The 21446-nt window shown below is 39.8% G+C and overlaps 1 protein-coding gene across 3 annotated transcripts in view; it reads right to left on the minus strand.

Annotated features, from left to right (window-relative positions):
- Positions 1-5444: 5444 nt before the first annotated feature.
- The window catches only part of rhbdl3 (rhomboid, veinlet-like 3 (Drosophila)), a 52315-nt gene continuing 36313 nt past the window's right edge, over positions 5445-21446 (minus strand). For all 3 annotated transcript variants that reach the window (XM_026304412.1, XM_026304413.1, XM_026304414.1), the window contains exons 5-10: positions 20600-20824; positions 19776-19924; positions 14233-14345; positions 8279-8379; positions 7555-7615; positions 5445-6508 (exon numbers count right to left, since the gene is read on the minus strand). In XM_026304412.1, coding sequence (XP_026160197.1) covers positions 6237-6508; positions 7555-7615; positions 8279-8379; positions 14233-14345; positions 19776-19924; positions 20600-20824 — 921 coding nt within the window. In that variant the 3' untranslated portion in view covers positions 5445-6236. The remainder of the gene's footprint in view (positions 6509-7554; positions 7616-8278; positions 8380-14232; positions 14346-19775; positions 19925-20599; positions 20825-21446) is intronic.

Below are 21446 nucleotides of genomic sequence, written 5' to 3' on the forward strand. Positions count from 1 at the left end.
CAAAAGAGAAACGCTGCAAAACAGAAACGCTGCAAAAGAGAAACGCTGCAAAACAGAAACGCTGCAAAAGAGAAACGCTGCAAAAGAGAAACGCTGCAAAACAAAAACGCTGCAAAAGAGAAACGCTGCAAAACAAAAACGCTGCAAAAGAGAAACGCTGCAAAACAAAAACGCTGCAAAAGAGAAACGCTGCAAAACAAAAACGCTGCAAAACAGAAACGCTGCAAAACAGAAACGCTGCAAAACAGAAACGCTGCAAAAGAGAAACGCTGCAAAAGAGAGAACACAACGGAAGTGCGCCAGGCCGATAGGGGGACCCCGAACTGAGGGGTGCAATGAACAAAGAACTTTTACAGAGGCGAGAGAGACACATGTAGTGACATAAGTCACGTCTCATTTTGGAGGCTGCGTAATGACGCAGGTTATAGTGTTGAATTGCAAAAGAATTGAATGAGCGACCTCTGATGATTGTTCTCATGTGCTAATATGTGCTAACAATGTTCTGTTACATTTGTTTACTTGATCAAAATGTCATACAACGTCGGGAGACGTGGCGGGGGGCGGGGTGTGTTGCAGGGTGGGAGATCTGAAGGTGCTGTAATGACTATAGGTTGTTGTCTTGTTCAGGGTGTTCTTTGGGGAGTCGGTGGGGTGAGCTAGAGGGAGATGGGTCAGGGAGGAGGGAAGAAGTGTGTGTGGAGGGAAGAGAGGGAGGGTGAGAGAGAGCTGTTCGGTGAGGGGAGTTAGCGTTACTGATGGGCGATACAACAGAATTTGGTATCGATCCGATACCAAGTAACTACAGGGTCAGTATCGACGATACCGATACCTTCTGCACCTTAAAGGAAAATCATTATTGCACAGTGTTGATTAATATCTTTATTGCAATGGCAACATGAATAATGCTCATGAACATAAATACTTGTTTAAATGCTAATAATAAAATGATAATAAATAAATAGCATTTCCCTTCGTAGTGGGTGAAAAATAGCACCACACAATGCTTCTTTTTCTATCTCTCTCCATGCTGCCATGCCTGTCAGCACTGAGACGGAGGAGGTCCCTCCACGCTGCAGAGTGGAGAGAGTAATACTTCCTTCTGCAGTGCATGACTGGCTCTGGAAAGCTCTGACATCTGATTGGCTGCCATCATCATGTGATACGGAAGACCATTTAAAATACGCTTGGGCTGGTTTTCACACATCCAAAACTCTCAGAAGTGAAAACTAATTGCACGTTTTTTATTAGGAGTGGTATCGAGCGATACTTAAGAAAGTACCGACTCCAAAGTATGGAAGTATCGATTCCAGAGAGTCGATATTCCCATCCCTAGTTAGCGTGGCTACGGCTGAAACAGTAGCCTGTTACCTGTTCTGACTAAAAACTTAATAAAGCAAAGTGACAAAAGAACGTCTGCTGGCTGTGAATTTAGCGGGCATTAGAGTACGTTTTACATTTATTATTTTTTAAACACTTGGCCGTCATGTTTTACAGTATTATAAAAGTACAATGTTGTAAAAGATGACGGCCAAGTGTTAAGTAACAAATGGAAAACGCACCTTCAGATTTCCACGTTGTATGACATTTTGATCAAGTAAACAAATGTAACAGAACATTGTTAGCACATATTAGCACATGAGAACAATCATCAGAGGTCGCTCATTCTGTTGCAATTCAACACTATAACTGCGTCATTACGCAGCCTCCAAAATGAGATGTGACTTATATCACTACAAGTGTCTCTCTCGCCTCTGTAAAAGTTCTTTGTTCATTGCACCCCTGAGTTCGGGGTCCCCCTATCGGCTTGGCGCACTTCCGTTGTGTTCTCTCTTTTGCAGCGCGTTTCTCTTTTGCAGCGCGTTTGCCCTTGTCGGCCACCGTACTCATTTGAGTTAAAATCAGTGTTTTTACTCTGAGGACAAACTAAACTTTTTGTCTCTGTGTGGAATACGAGAAGCGCTTCTTCACGTCCGTGACGCGCCATCATCCAAACGAGCAGAAAAAGTGAGTCAATTCTAGTGATGGGCAAATGATTCCAAGGCTTCGGAGCTTGTGTCACTCTTCCTGAAGTGGAGTGATTCGAAACACTGTGTCGAGGCTTGTATCGAAACACCAGTGTCACGTGACTGAACGTCATCACTGTTTCGCTTCGCGCTTCATTGCTTCAAAATGTTTCGAAGCTTTTCATTGGCTCATAGTCTTTCAGTGTGTGTCATTGGCTCATGGCGTTTCAATGCATTCTGAGCCAATGACAGCTTGACAGGTTTGACAGATGTGAGTGGTTTGGTGCCATACCAGCTATATAAGACGCATCATTCTGCTTCAGGATTTGGAGAGCGAGAGTATTTTGGCAAGTTTCATGGCGAGTCCCACCAATAAGCGACATTCTAAAGTTTGGGATCATTTTGATCTCAAGAGGTCTGAACTTTTATTGCTGTCATGGGATTGAAACAGTGCCCGTGCTTCAGTCGTGCTCTTTAGAGGTTGCTATGGCTTCAGTTGTCCACCAGATGTCACCGTCACTGAAGTCTCGAAGCTTTGAATCTTTTTCGGCACAACTGTCAGGAAAGCCTCAGTGCTTCATGAGGCTTCACTTGCCCATCACTAGTAAATTCTATGATGAAGTTTGACGTTTTATGTAATTTCTCGGGGGTGTGCACATATTTACCTGGTTCACCTGTGAACAGTGAACAGAGCACAAGGTGGGATCGCATTAACTGTAATTCTCTTATCTGTACGATCAAAATTGAGGGAGTAATTTAAGTTTGTTTCGGCGTTATCAGGAGAAGATGCGTCAAAAGTCGACCACAGAGGGATATCGATGTATACATCATAGCTTATAATGCATAAAGAGCTACAGCGTGTACGGTTTTTATAGTGTGAGGTGCTGGCAAACAGCCTGGGAGAAGTGGAATTCATTCTGGACTTTATTTTGCTGTATCTTTTGGCAAATAACACAGGCAACACATCATTTTATGTAGTTTTTGCCAGAATGTTTCTGATTATACAGGTCCTGATCTGCTTATTTGTTTGAGGTTCGCACCATAACAACAATGACTCTTGGACATGGTGTGTTATTCATTTCAGGTAGGCATTTGGCAGAAAGGTCTTGTACTCAACTTCTCACATGCACATGACTGCCGGTGTCATTTGGTCAACGTCCACTTGATGGAGACAACGTCGCAGAAATGCACCGTTAGGTCTCTGAACATTCATCCATTATCTCCACTGGTTCTTTCTATCAAGGATTGTGGGAGGGACGTTACACCCTGGACAGAGGGCTGGCACATACAGACAGACAACATGGATTGTTGTAAGATCTGAAAAAGTTTCTACCTATCAGAGAGTAGTCTATGCACACACCGCTCTTCAGTCTTTTGTGTACTTTTGGATTGGGGTTGTTTTCAGTCATTTTGGGAATAGCCAATAAATTCCAATTAGGGGAAACCTTTCTAAACATTACATGATAGAGAAAAGCATCTAACCTTGAGGTCACAGCTTGGACAAAAAACATGACAATATGCCCTTGATCAAAGTGAGGTCCATAAACAATAGATTTTCCAGGTTTGGTTTAGAAGAGCTTGACTGCCTGACAGAGAGCCCTTATCTCAAATCCACAGGTCATGGGGACTAGTTGATGCACATACCTTTACATTTAACAATTCTCTGTGCTATGTTAATACTGGAGACTGCTGAATTAGCTAAGGCACAGTTTGACTTACAATGGCCAACGTTCTTCTGATGTTAAAAAAACATTAAAATTTGAAAATGTATTGTTAGTGAATAGGCCTACACATGCACACACATACAATAACAAAACAGAATGAGACACCAACAATGTCACTGCTACACCATCTACAAAGGCCGTTAAGTAGCCTGTGTTATAGTTAGAAACACTGGTGATAATTATTCATCAGACAGTATAAAGTTAGTGTTTGCCTCTCTACTTGTGCAGCTAAAAAGGCGTGAAGTGCATATTAAAACAGGATCAAATTGTAACAAGTGCCTTTCCCAGCAGGTATGAGTGCAGAGACACTACAAATGCATTCAGGCAGATTTTCTTTCCCTACAGCAGCCCTTGTCTTCTTCTCACGAAGGTTAACAACTACATCTGAAATCAGAGATTTATGAAGAGGAAACACAACAGAGGCTGTCTAATGAATTTTTCATTGTATGCCTTCAAAACTGCTGTTCTCCATATGGCTGTACCATATAGACAGAGGCTGACGAATGACAACTTGAGGCATCCCTTCTCTGAATGATTTATGGCTGATTCTTGCTCACACATTTTGCTGAACACTCTGATTTCTCTAATCTGGGGCCCTGAGCCCTTTCACACTGGGTTTTGATTTAAAGTTAAACTGGTTTCAAGGGTTCAGACATGCTTAGTTTAAGAATTTGTTTTGTACCATAGGTTTTATTTCTGCCCATAGATAGTGAATACAACTGGCCTCTGTCTATGTGAGCATGTCTGACTTTTCCATTTCTTGGCAGAAAAATTGGGTTTAAATGGTTGAAAACCTTCACTAACAGACACATGCATCCATACACACTTGTAATACTACAAACAGGCCCAGCACACTTTGGTCTTTTTCTCAATTTTCCATCTGCTAAACAACTAAATGGTATAAAAGACATTTTTTAACTCTAAAACTATAGGACAATCATTTCATTCATTCATTAACACATTGGTGCAACAGAAACCTAAGTGAGGGCAAAAACCCCAAAAAATCATATTTTGTTTCTGTACAAAACTGTTTAATGTATTCCACTATGTACATATCAAATCTATAAAATTTGGACAATGTTAAAATATTATCAGTTGATTTACCCCCCTCAATTTTGTGTCATAGCCCTTATTAAATACAATCCCAGATCATCTTTTTAAACAATTTTAAAATAGAATACATACAGTAAGTATAGAGCTAACATATCACAATGATCGCCCCACCAATTTACACAACATATCAGTAACAAAATAATCAACAACTGCATGTTAAAATATTAATCTGAATTTAATTATATTATAATAATGTCTGTGCGAAGCAGTTACCAATGTAACATGAGGTTAAAGTACAGTACACTCTGAGACTCACAGCTAAGGGCTGGGTCACTTTCTATTCCAGTACAATCAGTTAACAATTTCAGTTGTGACAGGAGCTAATGAGAGAGTATTGATTTAGTTTTCATCCCACACTGGCTCCCGAACCAAGAACGAAATGACCCCAGTGCAAATGTAGTCGAGGTCAGGCATGTGCTCTTTTCTGCGTTTAGTAATAAGAACAAGATGAGACTTACTCAGAATGGCCCAGCTGTCCCCATTGGTAAATGTTTTCATTAGTCTGATTCCACTTTCCTTCAGTCACCACCTCACCAATAAATCAATAAATTGACTTCTGTCAGTTCTTGGCAATTTTCAACCATCTCAAAATTCGCTGTTCATGAAAACCTTGTGTTACATTCGACGGACTATTTGCAGACAAAAGTAAATTCAGTTTGCAAACACAAAGGCGATACTTGTCAGAGGGTGTGCTCATCCCCTGGAGCTTGTAGCAATGTTTTGGCATTATTTTTGAAAGCTTAAAGTCTGAATGGCACTTCTGCGTTTTTTTTTTTTGTCTGTACACACAATGCTGCAATCACTGCACGCTTTGCACACACAAGAACAGTCAAGAACATAGGGTTTAAATAGTGCTGAACACAAATGAATCCTTCTCTGAGATGGTGTCGGACACTAAGTAGTATCCCACACAAGGTAAATTCATAATAACTTCTGAAGGTTGCTGTAGTATAGTGTATACTCCATACTCTCGCTGTATTGTGAATCATGGAGAGATTTAGCTATCTGTACTTGTTATAATCATGAGCTGGTTGTAATAGTGGCTGCTCATTTGCCAAAACCATGTTGTCAACAAAGGTCCTGCTGGCTGATGTACAAGACAAATGTACAACGAGACAAAGACCAAGAGCAGGTATGGTTAGCTTGTATGGTAAGCTCAAGAGATAGTGAGGCTTGACCCAAAAGGACAGCAGGCGAGTTGGAAAATGTATGATGAGACCAACAAAGAGGGCTGATACAAGTCAGGTATCTCTGCAGCCGAGCACTGGATGCAGGAGGAAGGAGCCTTTTAGACAGTTCTCATCACCCTTCGATGAAGCTCAGAATACGAGAGGTGAGGTGACTCATCAAACCAGGAGGAATAAAGGGGCTAAAGGGTCCGTCTCTAATAAACAAGTCACGGTGGTGGTGGCAATCGCACGTCAAGCAAACTGTAGGCAAAAATGTTCCAAAAGACAGTGCAGAGCACAAACAAGGTGTAGACACAGAAAAAGATCCAGAATAGAGACTGCTCCTGGAGTCGCTGCTCATAGTTCTGCAGGACCACAACACCCAGAGTCAGACCAACGACCACACCTCCCAGGTGAGCTACAAAGCTGGGATTGGGGCACGGAGGAAAGGCTGGCGGGTAGAACCGCAACCACACTGCCCGGCCAAACTCCACACTCACTGTGAAAAGAGGAGACAAAAAAATATTTTGCAAGATGTGAGTAGGCAGTGCATACAAAGGTAGAAGATTTAGAGTTTTTTTTATTTTTCATTTATTAAAACTATATTCTGGAATGAAACAAAAATGAATAATGTTCCCACTAGACCTTAAGGTCTGGTTGACAATACTCCATAAGTGTCCTGTGTGGGCTGAAGTCACACAGAGCTTCACAGAGCAATTTGATTGTGATACATAAAAAATATATAAAAGCAAATGATGAATCACCACGTGTTCCTCAATGGGTTTTCACAGTTAGAAATCATATAGACTGAAGTTACAATGTCAGTAAGTTTAACATTGTTGTCTTTGAAGCAAATCATGCTTTTCCAAAGGGGGACCTTTGCTGTGAGATGAAATTTTACAGATGTAAAACCACAAAGATTAAAATTACATTTATGTTAAAAAAATAAAATAACATGATATGTCTGGCACAAGATATTTTATATCCACATTGAACAAATCGCATGAAAAGACAGAAATCAACAATGAATTGATTTATAGTGTATTCAAAGGCCGATATATCTTATTATTCTGTGCCACCAATCTCCGACTATTAAAAACACATAAATGAGCCCCACTGTTGCCTTGCTTGTTTTTTATTATGGTCAACATTGGGCACTGTGATTTGTTTTGAGTAAATACCACATACACTGTTCAGCTACAAAAATTCAATTCTGCACCAAAAAATGCACTATTTACTCTTATTGAATTACATGTTGCACCAAACCACAATACCCAGGAGTTTTAGGAAATTATTGATCCTTCTTAAAGAAAAAAAGAGTATAGAAAACATTGTAAGTTTAGTAAATAAAAGTAACACCATATGTATAAGCAAACAGACCAAGGGGTAAGACCCACAGAGTAGGGAGGTCTGTGTAATGATGAGAGACAAAGTATTGTTGGTCTTGGTCTTTTCATGGAATTTACCATAAGAAAAAAATATAGAATATTAGCAAACTTGCCCTTTAATGTGAGGTGAAAGTGTAGTGTATTTATTGAAACTTACTGCACACCAGAGCCATGGCCATCCTGAATAACTTAAACTGACATTTCATTCCTGACCAATTCTATAGAAGGAGAGAAAAAAGAGAGGATACACAATTCATAATAGCATTTTCAAGTTTTGATGATAAACACAATAAACTAGGCTGCAAGGTCAAGTCCTCAGACACAGTCACATGCTGACATGACTGGGGACCTCACCCTCTTGTCTTAATTCACATCAATTCTGAAAGCCCCGGAGACACTGTGACCCCAAATCTGGACTTGCTGTGTTAGATAATATGATTTCAGCTGAGAAGAGAAAGAAAAACCTCTCCCTTCTGACCCCAATAATGTTATGGAGGATTCGGCAGATTATATAATGAGCACCCCATTACACATAATGGAGGCTCACCTTGAGTAAGGGAGGTTAGACCTCATAGAGCAGGTATAGATGGCAAAGGACAGCAGAGTGCAGTGGGTTGAGCTTTCTTCACATGCTGTCAGAGAAATGTGTGCACGTGCTCACATACTTTTCTGCTCATTCGATGGGAAAAGGAAAAACTGATGGTGAGGAATGTGAGGCATCTGTAGATAGAGAAGCACCTGCTGGGCCCCACAACAGGCTGCTTTTATGATGTGGCAACGCTCTGTAGTGACAGGACAACTGAGTGATGTGATTATCATCTACACACACATGCAAACACACACACACACATACACACACACACACACACACAAAAACTTACCATTACTACATTAGCCAGGTGTGCTGATACCAGGGCATACACTCCCCCAGATGACCCGACCACTGGAGCTGTCATATCAGTGACGGACACTGCCAGAGACCCTGAGAAAAGTCAAAGGTCAGTGAACCTGGTTTTAATCAAAAAACATTATTATTATGATATCATCTAATTCTCCAAACTGAGAACTATCTTCCAAGATAAAATGACAATGATTTTCCTTCATTTATAAACAAACAACAATAAGATTTTCCCTAAATTTATCACCGTTATATTTTAAGGTATGACTGGCAAGTGTAAGAAACTTGTAGGAACAATTATTACTTTTTCATTTCAAGGTGAAACAGCTGGTTATATATGCACTCAGCAGTTACAGAGCAACATAGGCCTTCATTTGAAGTTGTGTTTGTGTCGCCTCAGGTATACTCCTGAATTTGCACAGCCACTAATTTTCTTCAGAAGTGCTTATCAGATGGTAAAATAGCTTTGGAGATGCCCCCGCTCCACAACTTTCATATGTCAGATCTGTGTCTGACCATTTTTGTAACTTTTCAAAACTAAGATTCTGACATTCACACCATGACTGTCCAGCTGTGTGGGGGTATAAAAGCAGCCAGGCTTTAAACTTCTTTCTGTAGCTCTCTTTTTTCATTCTTGACACAAATGTTTCTCACGCATTATGTGAACAAACAAGCACAGCATTAATTGTCTTCCAGGGAAGACAATGAAGTTATGAAGTTATCATATGGTCCATTGTTACTATAAAAATATTCTCATGCAGCTGCTTTAAAATGCTCAAAAAACTAGAAATGTGACCATCTATCACACATATCCCAGCTGGGCCAGCTCCTTCTGCTGATGAAGCTCATGTGATGTCACTGAAGCTATTTTACCTTGAACTGAGAATGTTTTCTCATCTAGATTAGATTTGCTCACACTTGCATTTGGCCATTTATGGGATAAATGGGTAGATGTAATTTGTCAAAAATTGTATCATTACAAATAATGTTAAATGATACAAAACCAAAATCTATTTATTTTAAATGTGTCTTGAGTCTGAGAAGTTTTAGTTGTTTCCTTCCTTCAGGTTATACTGATTGACATTTTAAGTAACTATAAACTGTAATTGACGTTTAACCTTTTTTGTACAAGTTGACTATTTGTCTATTGAAAACATTAATTTTGTATGTATTTGTAAAGGCATTTTTGCTACTTGCTATGAAATGTGGGTGTATAATCGGCCTTCGTGAATAGAGGCTTGTTCATACTGTACCAGTGCACACTGTGGTTTTCCATAAAACAAATGCATTTATGCACCTTGGCACCAATCACTATGTGCACAAAAGATCCAATAAAGCATTGAAAAGTTTAAATAAAGCATTGAAAAGTTTAAATAGGGGGACATTCAGAGACAGACCATTTGTTCTCAGTGTGGCATTGGAGCAAGCAACAGAAAAAAAGAAATACGGAGATAAAGAAATGCTCATTTCGCCTAATAAATTACCCAAACATGAACATCCACCATCTCTTTTTCTTCTGCTAATTTTCTTTCATTTTCTTAAAATCAGTGTTTCACTTTACATGCATTCAATCCATCTCCATTTCTCTGTCTTTTACTTCCCTTCACTCCACAACACTGGCCTGTGTATATTATTGATGCTAAGTGCATGAGACAACACTGCCCACATTGCATAGGAGATAGATACATCTACCTATGTATCTGAAATGCTGAATGAAAAACTGAATATGAAGGCTGACTGCTGAGATTTCTTGTCCACCTCTCCATAGCCCACAAGAAACAGGCTCAAAATGCCAAAAATATATACATACACACACACAGACACACATACTGTATGTATGTATATATATATATATGTATATATATGAATAAAGCTAAATCATACTTAGATACTCTCCTGTCTCTCCTCCCAGATGCCGGTCAAAAACATAAATATGAGGTTATACTACACTACAGGTGCACTGTATATAATTACAGCAGACAGAAAGGGCTCTAGAGTTCATAGATATCAAATCAAATAGGACAGATGATTGGATATGCTGGGGCAGCTCAATCATGATCCTATTTATGGGAGTGAGCTCAGCAAAACGTGAATGAAAGCTTATATGGGCAGGTGCACAAACATACACACACATACACAAAAATAAGCATGAGGAAACATGCATACACCGCACACACACACACCCACACACACGCACACACACACGCACACACACACACACACACCATCTAAACATGATACAAAAACAAGTGAAACAGTATTCCCATGATGGCCGTGCCCTTACAGTGGCCTCATTCTGTCAGTATATTTAGGGTATTTTGCTTTTATGTTTCTGTGTTAATACTTTGGAGTCACTGAAAAAAGTAATAACTAAAAAGGTTTGAGCTACTACATATGGACAATAACACGTCTATACAGTAAATACTGAATATGAGATAATAGTATCATCAAATGGTTACAAGAAAGACATTAACTGCCCAGTCTCCATACCTATTTACCCTTTGATAAATGAAATCAGTGCTTCTCTGGCAGCCAATTTTGCACTTTCAAAGGTGCATGTGATTCAAAGTGAAAAGCTAGAGCTGACATTTAGCATCAAATAGCAGTTTCTTCTCTTCTTCATATGTGCAGTTCTCAGGTGTGTGAACTATAATGACAGCTCAGCAAGGTGGTGTCAGTTACAGCATCTGACTCACCAGATCATTAAACACCAGACTCATCTAAGCAGCTGGGTGATTACACGCAAACCCACACTCTCGAATGGGCAAATAAACAGTTTTCCTTTTCTAACACAAGCTCAGACTCTTCTTTGCTTCAAAACAAAGCAAAGCAGGTTTATTTATATAACTGCCTGTTACAAGGTGCTTCACAGTACTGAATTTATTCTGAAATAAAAGAAATATTACATGTTAATAATAACAATTGTGACAATACTGGTAGCAACTATACTTGTCAATGTCAATAATAATCATAAGACACTTTAAATCAAGCATCAATTTTAAATTGAATCCTGAGTAACAAAACTTGGCTGTTATATTCACTGAGATGTCCATTCCCTAGGTGACACTATTTTAAAGCACTGTAAAGACTTCCTTCTGCCTGTATTAGGACCCCTCCTCCACTCTAGTTCCTGTGCTTAGGAAGTCTGTCTGAGCAGGGTGACCACAATCCCTGTTATTACTTTTTAATAACATTATTTTAGCACAGTGGATATGTGTCCCTGACACACATAGAGACAAGGATGCAGTCCCTGATAGTCCCTCAGCAGGGTCCAGGAGACCTGCAGTTGTTACAGTCAGAAGTGCTATCTCACATATCTTGGCTGTTCATGGTGCTTCCAAAGTGCAGAGGAAGAACCATAGACATGTGGGGAAATAATAATGACACACATCGGTGCTCATCATGTAAAAAAACAGTAGTTTGGCTGCGTGTTAAGCTGACTGCATCTACAGAATCATTAAACTTGGTGGCGTGTGTGTCACCTCTGTCACCTCTGGATGTGTGTGAATGTCAGAGTCTGACGTATCATCTGTGATTGTTTACACTATTGTCTTTATGTCCATTTTTCCGTTTTGATAAAAGTATTGGCAGGCAGATATTCTTGAAGTACTAAAAATTAAACTTCTCAATGGCACAGCTCACGTTAATGTACAGTATATTACATTATTTGATTATAATTGATGCATCGTGTTTATCACTTTAATGTTGCAGCTGGTAAAGGCAGAGCTCATTTTAACTACCTTGTATGCTTATAATTTAAAGTACTGTACATACTGCTGGGTAGCTTCTGAATTTCCCACAGAGGATCAATAAAGTTTTATACTTATGATGTATTTTTTATTAATCTGATTCAGAAACATAACTAGTAATTAAAATGTTACAAGAAATGTAGTGGAGTAAAAGTATAATGTTTGTAAGAAAAAAATTACCTCAAAATTGTACTTAAGTACAGTACTTCAGTAAATGTATTTCGATTCTTCCACCATTGTTTCATTGTGTCTACCTACTTGCCCACTGTCCAGAGGCCTTGTGTGTTTTCATGCACGTCTGTTGTTCCCAATAGTGTCAAAGTGTGTGTTGGCGCAAAAGGGTCACTGACTTCTGACCTCTGCCGTGAGCCAGATGAGCCTGTTCACTATTCGCATATTTTGTTTCACACAGTCCTGCAGTGTCGTTGTTTATGTTGGAACTCATCGCTTACATTGTCTCCTTAAAAACTGGGAAGGCATTAAGCTGTAAGCAGTAAGCTGCAGAAATGTTCACTTAGCATTTTTTTTATTGATTCAGCTTTATCTGCGTACTAAACCAGTTATTTTCAATATACAGTGTATCTTAAGTTTTGTTACACATACTCTACAGGACAAGTGATACGTGATTTTTTTACTCATTTATGAGTAAAAACATAATACTTTAATTATATATCAAAAGTGTTTATCGAGTTGTAGAAAAGTTATGTACTAGGACAGTAATGGCATTAAACGTACATAAAACTGCAGCCAAAAAAAAACACGAGCTCTATATAGAAGTAATAATAATAATAAGCAAATATCAGCTCATTACTTCCATCCACTTGTTGCTAAAGGGGGAATATTCTAAGAATTGTGACTTTGGTTAGCGTCCTTTTGGTGTCGAACACAGACACAACAAATCCAAACACTGCTGCCAAGCCAACCGTGCCTCCCGTCTTCTGCTGTTGGTCGATATCTAATTAAAACAGCAGACGTGTGTGTGTGTGTTATGTGTGTGTGTGTGTGTAGGTAAGTGGGTGTGATTTATTGTGCATTTCCTCCCCATTTCACTGTGAGGTTACTGCTACAGACCACCACAGCTGGTATCCCCTGGGTGTTAGACAATGACCTCTGCTCTCACCTCTCTCACTCACTCACACACACACACACATGCACGCACACACACACACACACACAGACAGACTTATGGACAGATGGAGACTCAGAGATGGAGAGAGAAATAATTTTCATGAATATTAAACAAAATCAGACTGGCTGCAATTCATAACCCTCAATTCTTTCTTCTTTCTTCTTTCTATCAAAAACACACACACCTCACACTTCTTCTGCCATTAGACACCACATGTCCATCTGCAAAAATATCTCTAAAGCTGAAAAAGAAAATTTACACTCCACTTATCTCAAAGCGTCAGCCCCTGGACACCAGGAACATCTAAAATGTTTTGCTTGGTGAAAGAAAGCAACACTCATGAGACCCAGAGCTCCTGATCACACACACAATTAAAGAAGTGCCGACTTACTGTCTCAGTTAAACAGAACTGAAATTGCAACAGTGCCTGGTTGACAGGGAAGTTGGAAGAGAGCAGTTTCTCATTTGCAGTTGCTTGGTTTCTCCTAAATCTCACCCAGCTCCTCTCCCTTCTCTGTTTCTCATATCCTGGTTCCACTACCAAACCCTCGAAGGCTTATTAACACTTATGAATTCATCTCCTCTGTTCCATCTCTTCTTTTCCTTCATCCCCACTTCACACACACCCCTTTCCTATTTTATTATTACTATGTGTGTGTGTTTTTGATTGTGTCCCATTGGAGATGTCTTTCTTTCCTCTGTGCTATTATATATGACCACAGGGGTACTGACACCCCCCTACATCTCATCATCAAGACAAAAACACAAGACCATCTGTCCTGATATCCATATACAACACTCGCACACTTTTCAATTTTCTCATCGACCAGTATCCATTAACGTATAGGCTAAAATCTGAGAGGCAATTAAATACATAAAAAGACAAAACAAGCAGATGGAACAATGATGGAGCTGAAAGACAAAACCCCACAGTGTGTGTGTGTTTGTCTCTAAGATAAAGTGTGTGACTGTGTATATAAAGTGGGGAGGTGTATGCAGAGAGAGAAGTACAGAGTTAGTAACTGGGTGTATGTGTGGTGTATGAAATAACAGGCCCACCTGCCAGCACACCACACACGTAGACTAGTCCGATTCTCAGGGCTCCGTGGACCATTTCTAGGGGAACTCCCACAAGCAGCTGCATGGCCATATTCAGGCTCAGATGTTCGATCCTGTAATAAAAACATGAGTTAATTATAATAATCAGATGATAAACTAAAGTGCTATAAAAATATAAAAAGTTTATTAGACGTCACCATTGACAACATGACATGATTCAAGCTGCATTTTTCATTTTTATATGGGACGTAGGATTTGGGGAAAACATGGAATTAAATGGGTAATGCTTATACTGAGAGTAATCCACAGAACATATACTGAACATTTTTCATTCCAATTGTTTTCTACTCCTGAAATATTTCCTATTAAACCTGGGATTACACAGAGTAACCAGGACAATGTATTTGGAAAGAGGAAGATATTTGAAAACCTGAACAAATAAATCCATTAATTACAAACTATTAGAAATAGGAAAACATGTTTTAAATGCTGACAGAAAGTGAGTGTTTTTGGCTGATATTTGCACTCTGTTTTGTGTTTTGACAACTGGCAGGTATTCAGTGTTGTTGAGTTGTGATAGGGTTTGGTGTGTGCAACTAAGGAGCACGAGTCAAAAAAAAAAGCCAATTTCAGCAGATTTTTGATAAACAAATCAGATCCTCAGTATTACAGTCTGATACACTGCTCAGATGCTAGAGTTTAATGTACATTTTGCTTTTTCAGAGTTAGTTGCACCAAAAACCAGCTCTGCATTTTTTTTAAAAAATGTCATGCAGACTTGAAATCAAAAGCCAAAACAATGCTCCGCATGCAAAGACATGGGTGTGATAATAAAGTCTGTACGAGCGAGACGTTTCCTGTGGGCATGAAGTGATTGACAGGAAACACACTCAACTCGGACATCGTGCAATGATAAAAGAAAATTGTGGCAAATTCAACTTCTGGGTTTCAGTTTATTGTGATGGAAGTTATTTTCTATGTGTGAATGGTAGAAAACTGATTCTTCTGAGAGGAGGAAAACACAATATTTCAAGTGATATCAAGTGTGCACAGACATGACCAAAAATATCAGGACAAAAAATAAAAGGACAAGGTCCATAAGTACAACAACCAATATATTTCTTGGACAAATTACACGAGTAATAGTCAAGGAAGTACCTTAGCAAAAGCTCAGTTGGGTTGACAGAGTAGTGCAGTGGTTAGTGCTGTTGCCTCACAGCACAAAGGCTTCAGGTGGGAATCTGGGTCGACCGGGGACTTTCTGTGTGGAGTTTACCTGTAGGGGTAGGTCTGAGTCTTTAGGGTGTCAGCCCTGTTAGAAACTGGCGACCTATCCAGGGTGTACCCCCCCCCCCCCCCCCCTCCTTTCTCCCAGTGTCAGCTGGGATCAAGCCCCCTGTGACCCTCTATAGAATAAGCAGTACAGCTAATGGATGGATGGATTGAGGTCTCAGTATTGGCTGTATTTCCACACCAAAACAATTAACATATCACTGATTTTAAAAGTAGATACTGTGGGACTGAGTATAAAAGTCTGCAGTGTGTGCTGTTATTATAACACATTATCAAGTGCCTGTTCCGTCCAAGACCATATGATTATGCTTGCACAACCACCGCCCCCACACACACACACACACAAACACACACACACACACTCACACACACACACACACACACACACAAACACACTACAGAACATCTGCTCCTTCGTCAAACCACAGCCATCAACAAATAATCACAAATAATCAACACACTACAGTGCACTCAGATATTACACATGACTACAGTCAAAGGCACACAATGTACACACAAAATCACCCCCCACACACACACAATACAATCACCCAGTCGCAGACACATACACAACAACACAACCACACAATCTAAGATGTGTGTGCCAGCAGCAAATTTACCCAAATCCGCTTATGGTTTGTGTAAGCAAAGGGTAGCCTGTTCACAAGTACACAAACACACAGCCCTTCATGTCTAGTCCTTTCAGCCAAACCTCAGTCAGCAGCTCAGACACTTTGAGGTGTCACAACAGAATCCAAAAGGACAGCAGCATAATCATTGCCTCTCTCTCTCTCCCTCATCCCCCCTTCTACTCCCATTTCTGTCTCACTGAAAGAGAGATGACAGAAAGAGAGACACACAAGCTGACTCTTTCGGGCACCCCCCGCCGACACCCAACACCCCACCCAAATCGACAGACAGCCCTGACGGTGTATTCTCAACAAAACAAACAGCTTCTGTATCCTTGTGGTAAAAACGTCCCTGAAAATAACTAGCTCTTTTACACACACACACGCACACATGAACACAATTCCGACACCACAGACAGAAAAATGACAAAATCTATTTTGTTTGAAACAACTATAAAATAAAGGATAGTTTTAGTGACTAGAGAGACAGTGGGGCATATTGACTGGGAGAGGCCTGTCCAAATGCAAGGACAAGTCCACTCCAAATAACAGGGGCTATCTATTTCTATGCTGCTAATGAGTCTGTGAGGGATGGTCTGTGCTGTCAGGCAAATCTGTGGACACTGGGACAACTGCATGGGAACTTTACTTTCATTTCAGATTACTGCACAATTAAACGTAGTGGAACCTCTTTGGACCACCTTTCACAACAGAAATATAAAGAAACTTATGCTAGATAATAAACAGCACAGTCACAGCCCTGTAACACCATCATTTATTATTGTAGGGCAAAGCTTTTATGATGAGGACCACTGCTACTGGAACAGAATCATCCACTTTAAAACATTTAGAGCCACGGTTTAATCTTACAGGAAGCTAATCTTCCTGAACTTTTCACAGCTGTTCCAGACACACACTGCTCTTGTGGTTCAGGGAGTGAGGGGGCGGAAATAGAGAAAGAGCTACCCTGAATAACACTCTGCCGAGGTGTGTTTCAGAGCCGATGTTTCAGTCTGTTTTAGTGTTGAGAATTGGGATGGATCACTGCTGCTGAGCTGTTAATGGGATTACATGGTTTGTAGATGAGTGTGCGTGAGTGTGTGTGTATGTGTCTTTCTATGATTGTGGGGACAGATTGGTCAGTACTGTCGTTATGAGGACACTTTGTCTTAAACGACTTTAAATGGTTGCTTCAGGGTTTAGGTAGGTTTAAGGTTAGATCATGGTAAGAGTTAAAGTTTGTGTAAGGGCATAGGAATTGCATTATATCAGAGCCCCCTCACAGATATGTTTATACCAATATGTGTGAAAGAGAGTGAGAATGAGAGGTTGCTTAGTCAAAAGTGAAATGGAAAGATTTACATAAGACAGACATTTTAATGATGTGAGTAGTGAGTACTGCATCTATTAGTGAATAATGGTTCAGGGATCACAGATTGCTGTGGATGTTTTTTCTGTTTTTGTTAAAGGTCATTCTGCTGCAGCACCAGTGTTTGTTGTTACAGTTTAATGAATTGTAGCTCAATAAAGAAACAGAAAAATACGGTATAATAATTGCAATGTTACATGATTCCTAATATTCAGTCATTACAGACTGATTCAGTTACTTTGGGTTATTTTGCCACCAAAACCCCAATAATAAGAATATGCACAATAATTAAAGGGTAATTTTTCCTAGGGCAATATGGGGTGTCTTTATCATGTTGTAGCACCACATTTGGTAGTGAACACAATACATGTATGCATGCAAAAGGATGTCCATTTCTTCTCACAGGCATTTCAGTTGTTGAATTTGGTATCATTTTATGCATCTGCACCACCTCTACTGCTCCCATGTACCACATGCTGAATGTTCAGAAGCTCAAACTGGCAGCACTGTCCAGAAAATCATCCATATTCAAAAGGTATATTCCAATGTAAAAAATAAACAAAAAACTTAAGCTGTGGTCTAACTGAGCAAAAAACAGCAGTCACTCAGACTTGATGAGGCAGGTTAAAAGACAATGTATAGTATTGAGACTAACTATACATAATAAGTAAAAAAGGGGTGACGACCACAAACACTGGCTTTCCTAAATCTAAATTTTATATTGTAAGCCACCAGATATTATTAAGTAGATAATTTATGGGACTGCTTTACAGCACAAATGGATTTGTGTCATTGCACAAACCAGAAAGATGGATGATATTTTTGCCTCAGGTGAAATGAAGCTTCTCTTAATCTTCCCAAATTCTGTATTTGTTCTGTATCTGTTCTGTTCTGTATTTGGGCGGTTACTGAATTGATTTTATTGGCTACTCCTGTTACTCTGTCCACTCTTTGTATGTGTGTGTTTGCATATGTTAAGTCTCTGTGTGCCTGTTTTTATAGCTACTTCCCTTGAGGACCTAGATCGTTTCAGCATGTTCCTGCGCAATCAATGCATGTTGAACATCCCACCTCCTTCTTTTCATCCCCCTATTCATCCTTACTGGTTTATCTTTCCACCACCTACCATCTCTCCCAATAACCTCCAGGTTCTTCTAATTAAATTACCATTTTATTAGTTATCACAATTGACTACATTTACCCAGAAGGTTAATTAAACCTGGATGACCTGCCCTGAACCGATAATAAAACAGTGTGTGGTACTTGTACTGGCAAAAGTGAGAGGACAGGAGTACTGTAGGTTGTACTCTAAGACATGTTATAAGGGAGAGTACTTATGAAGCTAAATGCTCCCCACACTATATATCTATATATATATAGATATGACAGCAGTACTGCAGTGTACACATCACCCCGATAACCCAGTAATAATAGTTTGTTAGAAAACATGATACCATAAGTTTAGGTCTCTCTCGTTTATTTGTTTTGTGACTTTGCATACGCTGAGTTCACTAATTATTATGAAATGCATCCTAAGAGGCAGCAGGAACAAAATGCAGATTATGATCTCTCCTCAGCTCATCTACTTTCATTCATTTGCTTGGTCTGTTTTAATAGAAAAATAATGGCTCAGTCTATTTTTGTTGATAAAATTGTTATGCAATAAGCTCTGACTCAAATGCCATAAAACCCAAACCACTCATGGCATGACAAATTCTCAGTATCTCTAATTTGCAATATGTAATTTCAGCCCAGTGGTGCTACACAGACTGATATAAACAAATTTGAGAGGATCAGTTCACATCAAAGTGTGAGAAAGACATTTCCAGTGTCTAAAGTGTGGATGCTGGTGGTTATAGAGACACACAACTATGCCTGGGTGCAATGCTTATAAGCCATGCATCCACTATTTATGCTGCTTATTCCTGTCAAGGGTTGTCAATCTGTGGGTGTCAATGTGATACACCCTTGGACAGATCACAGTCTTTCCAAAGCATCACACACAGACACACATTCACAACAACCTAGAGTCACTAATCAACTTATGTGTGTCTGGACTGTGGAAGCTGGGAGTACCCAGAGAAAAACCCACACGGACACAGGAAGAACATACACTCCACACAGAAAGGTCCCTGGTTGAACTGGGTTTAAACCCAGAACCTTCTTGCTGTGAGGGGACAGTATTAACCACTTCACTGCGACGCCACCCATGATGTTCATTATTAGAAATCCAATATCGAACGTGAACTCACCCAGTGTGCATGAAAATGTAGCTGAGGTATCGCCAGGCCTGGGTTCGTAGCTGGGGGTGGTAAGGTAAGGGGCTCTTTAGGAATGATGGGCTGGACACCTGCAAGACCAGGCGGTCCAGCTGGAACCCGTAGTACATGAACACAGCCACCTGGGCAAGCACAGAGGGATGAACACAAAGGGGGATCAACCAGCGAATTAAAAAAAAGGAATATTTAACATAATAAATTAAAACAAATTGTTCTCGTAATCAACGCTGAAGATAAACTTTCAACTTGTTTTCCTTATCAGGCAAACTACATTAACAAGGAACGCAAAACAAATCCTGGGATCACAAGCCAGTGTCAGCTTTCTAAGAGCCACTGGTGCTTCATGGATATTTGCAAGTAATCTGTCTTATCTAATTATCAAATGCTGCATCCAAGTTTTTTTTTTTTTACCAAACTTTGAAAAATATCAGCAGAAACTTGCAAAGGCTTTTTGTTACCTATATTTTATTTTTATTTTATTGTAAGTGGCACATCTCTATATTTCCTGCTGTGTTACAGCATAACTGTTGGGGGAATATTGTAAAACATAGGGATGTCATATTGTGACTGAAATGGGAAATGTCTGAGGTGCTGTAAATGCCACATCATTTTACCATCACATTAGCCAATTCAAGTTTACACACACTACACATTTGCACTGGTGCTTCCTGCAGTTGGTATGAATGTTACAGATATGTGTCTGCTCAGCATAACATAACTCCATATTAGCACAACATGTAAAACAAACCCAACATCATATCTTTAATAAGAGAGGCTATAGTACACAAACTATATACCTCAGCAATGGTAATAGTCAGGATGAGCCAGGGCGGGGGACAGTATGTATAGCTGTCAAAATACCACTTGCGGTCGACCTCACGGGGCAGAGTCTCGTAGGCGATGTGTCGGACCAGCTGTTGGGACAGTCCCAAGCCGACCTCATCTCTGAGGCTGCAGCCTTTTAGCTGCCTGCTGCCCTGTAGGATGGCCCTCCGGAAACTGTTGGAGCGCTTATTACTCATCTGGAGACATGGGAGGTACAGGGAGGAAGAGGAAGAGGAGGAAGAGAGGGAGAAAGAAAGAAGACAAGGTGAGGCTGAGATCAGAGAAGGTTGCTAGTGACTAATTCAGCAGGTTTTGGTGTATTACGAAAAAAACGTAAGCACTTCAAAGTATTTTATTTTGTAATATTCAACAACTGGAGCATTAGAACACCACCACGTCGCCATGGCAACAGAATACCTGTATCATCACCGAGCAACCACCAAACCCTTCTCGTCATCCTTTTCTCCCAAAGAAAAGTTAATTTCCAAAGATATATTTAACATTTAGTTAGAATATCAGAAGACATTATAAGCCAAATGACAAATTGATTAAACAAGAAAGTTCAAATTGGGGCATCTTTAACACAAAACAAGAGCTGAGAAACTTTTCCTTGCTAATTTTCATATGGAAATTATTCATGAACCTCCCATAGAGGATGAGGTCGATTAAAGCTCAGATACAGAATGATTGAAGGCCAGAAACATGTATATTTTATATGAAATAATAAGGAGCTCGAGCATTCAAGTCACCATCATACAGTGAAATTATTCCTTAAGTGTGGAAGTGCTCAATTGAGATAACAGTACAAAATCTACAAGC

Source organism: Mastacembelus armatus, chromosome 1 (assembly GCF_900324485.2).
Source record: "Mastacembelus armatus chromosome 1, fMasArm1.2, whole genome shotgun sequence".
Taxonomy (NCBI): Eukaryota; Metazoa; Chordata; class Actinopteri; order Synbranchiformes; family Mastacembelidae; genus Mastacembelus; species Mastacembelus armatus.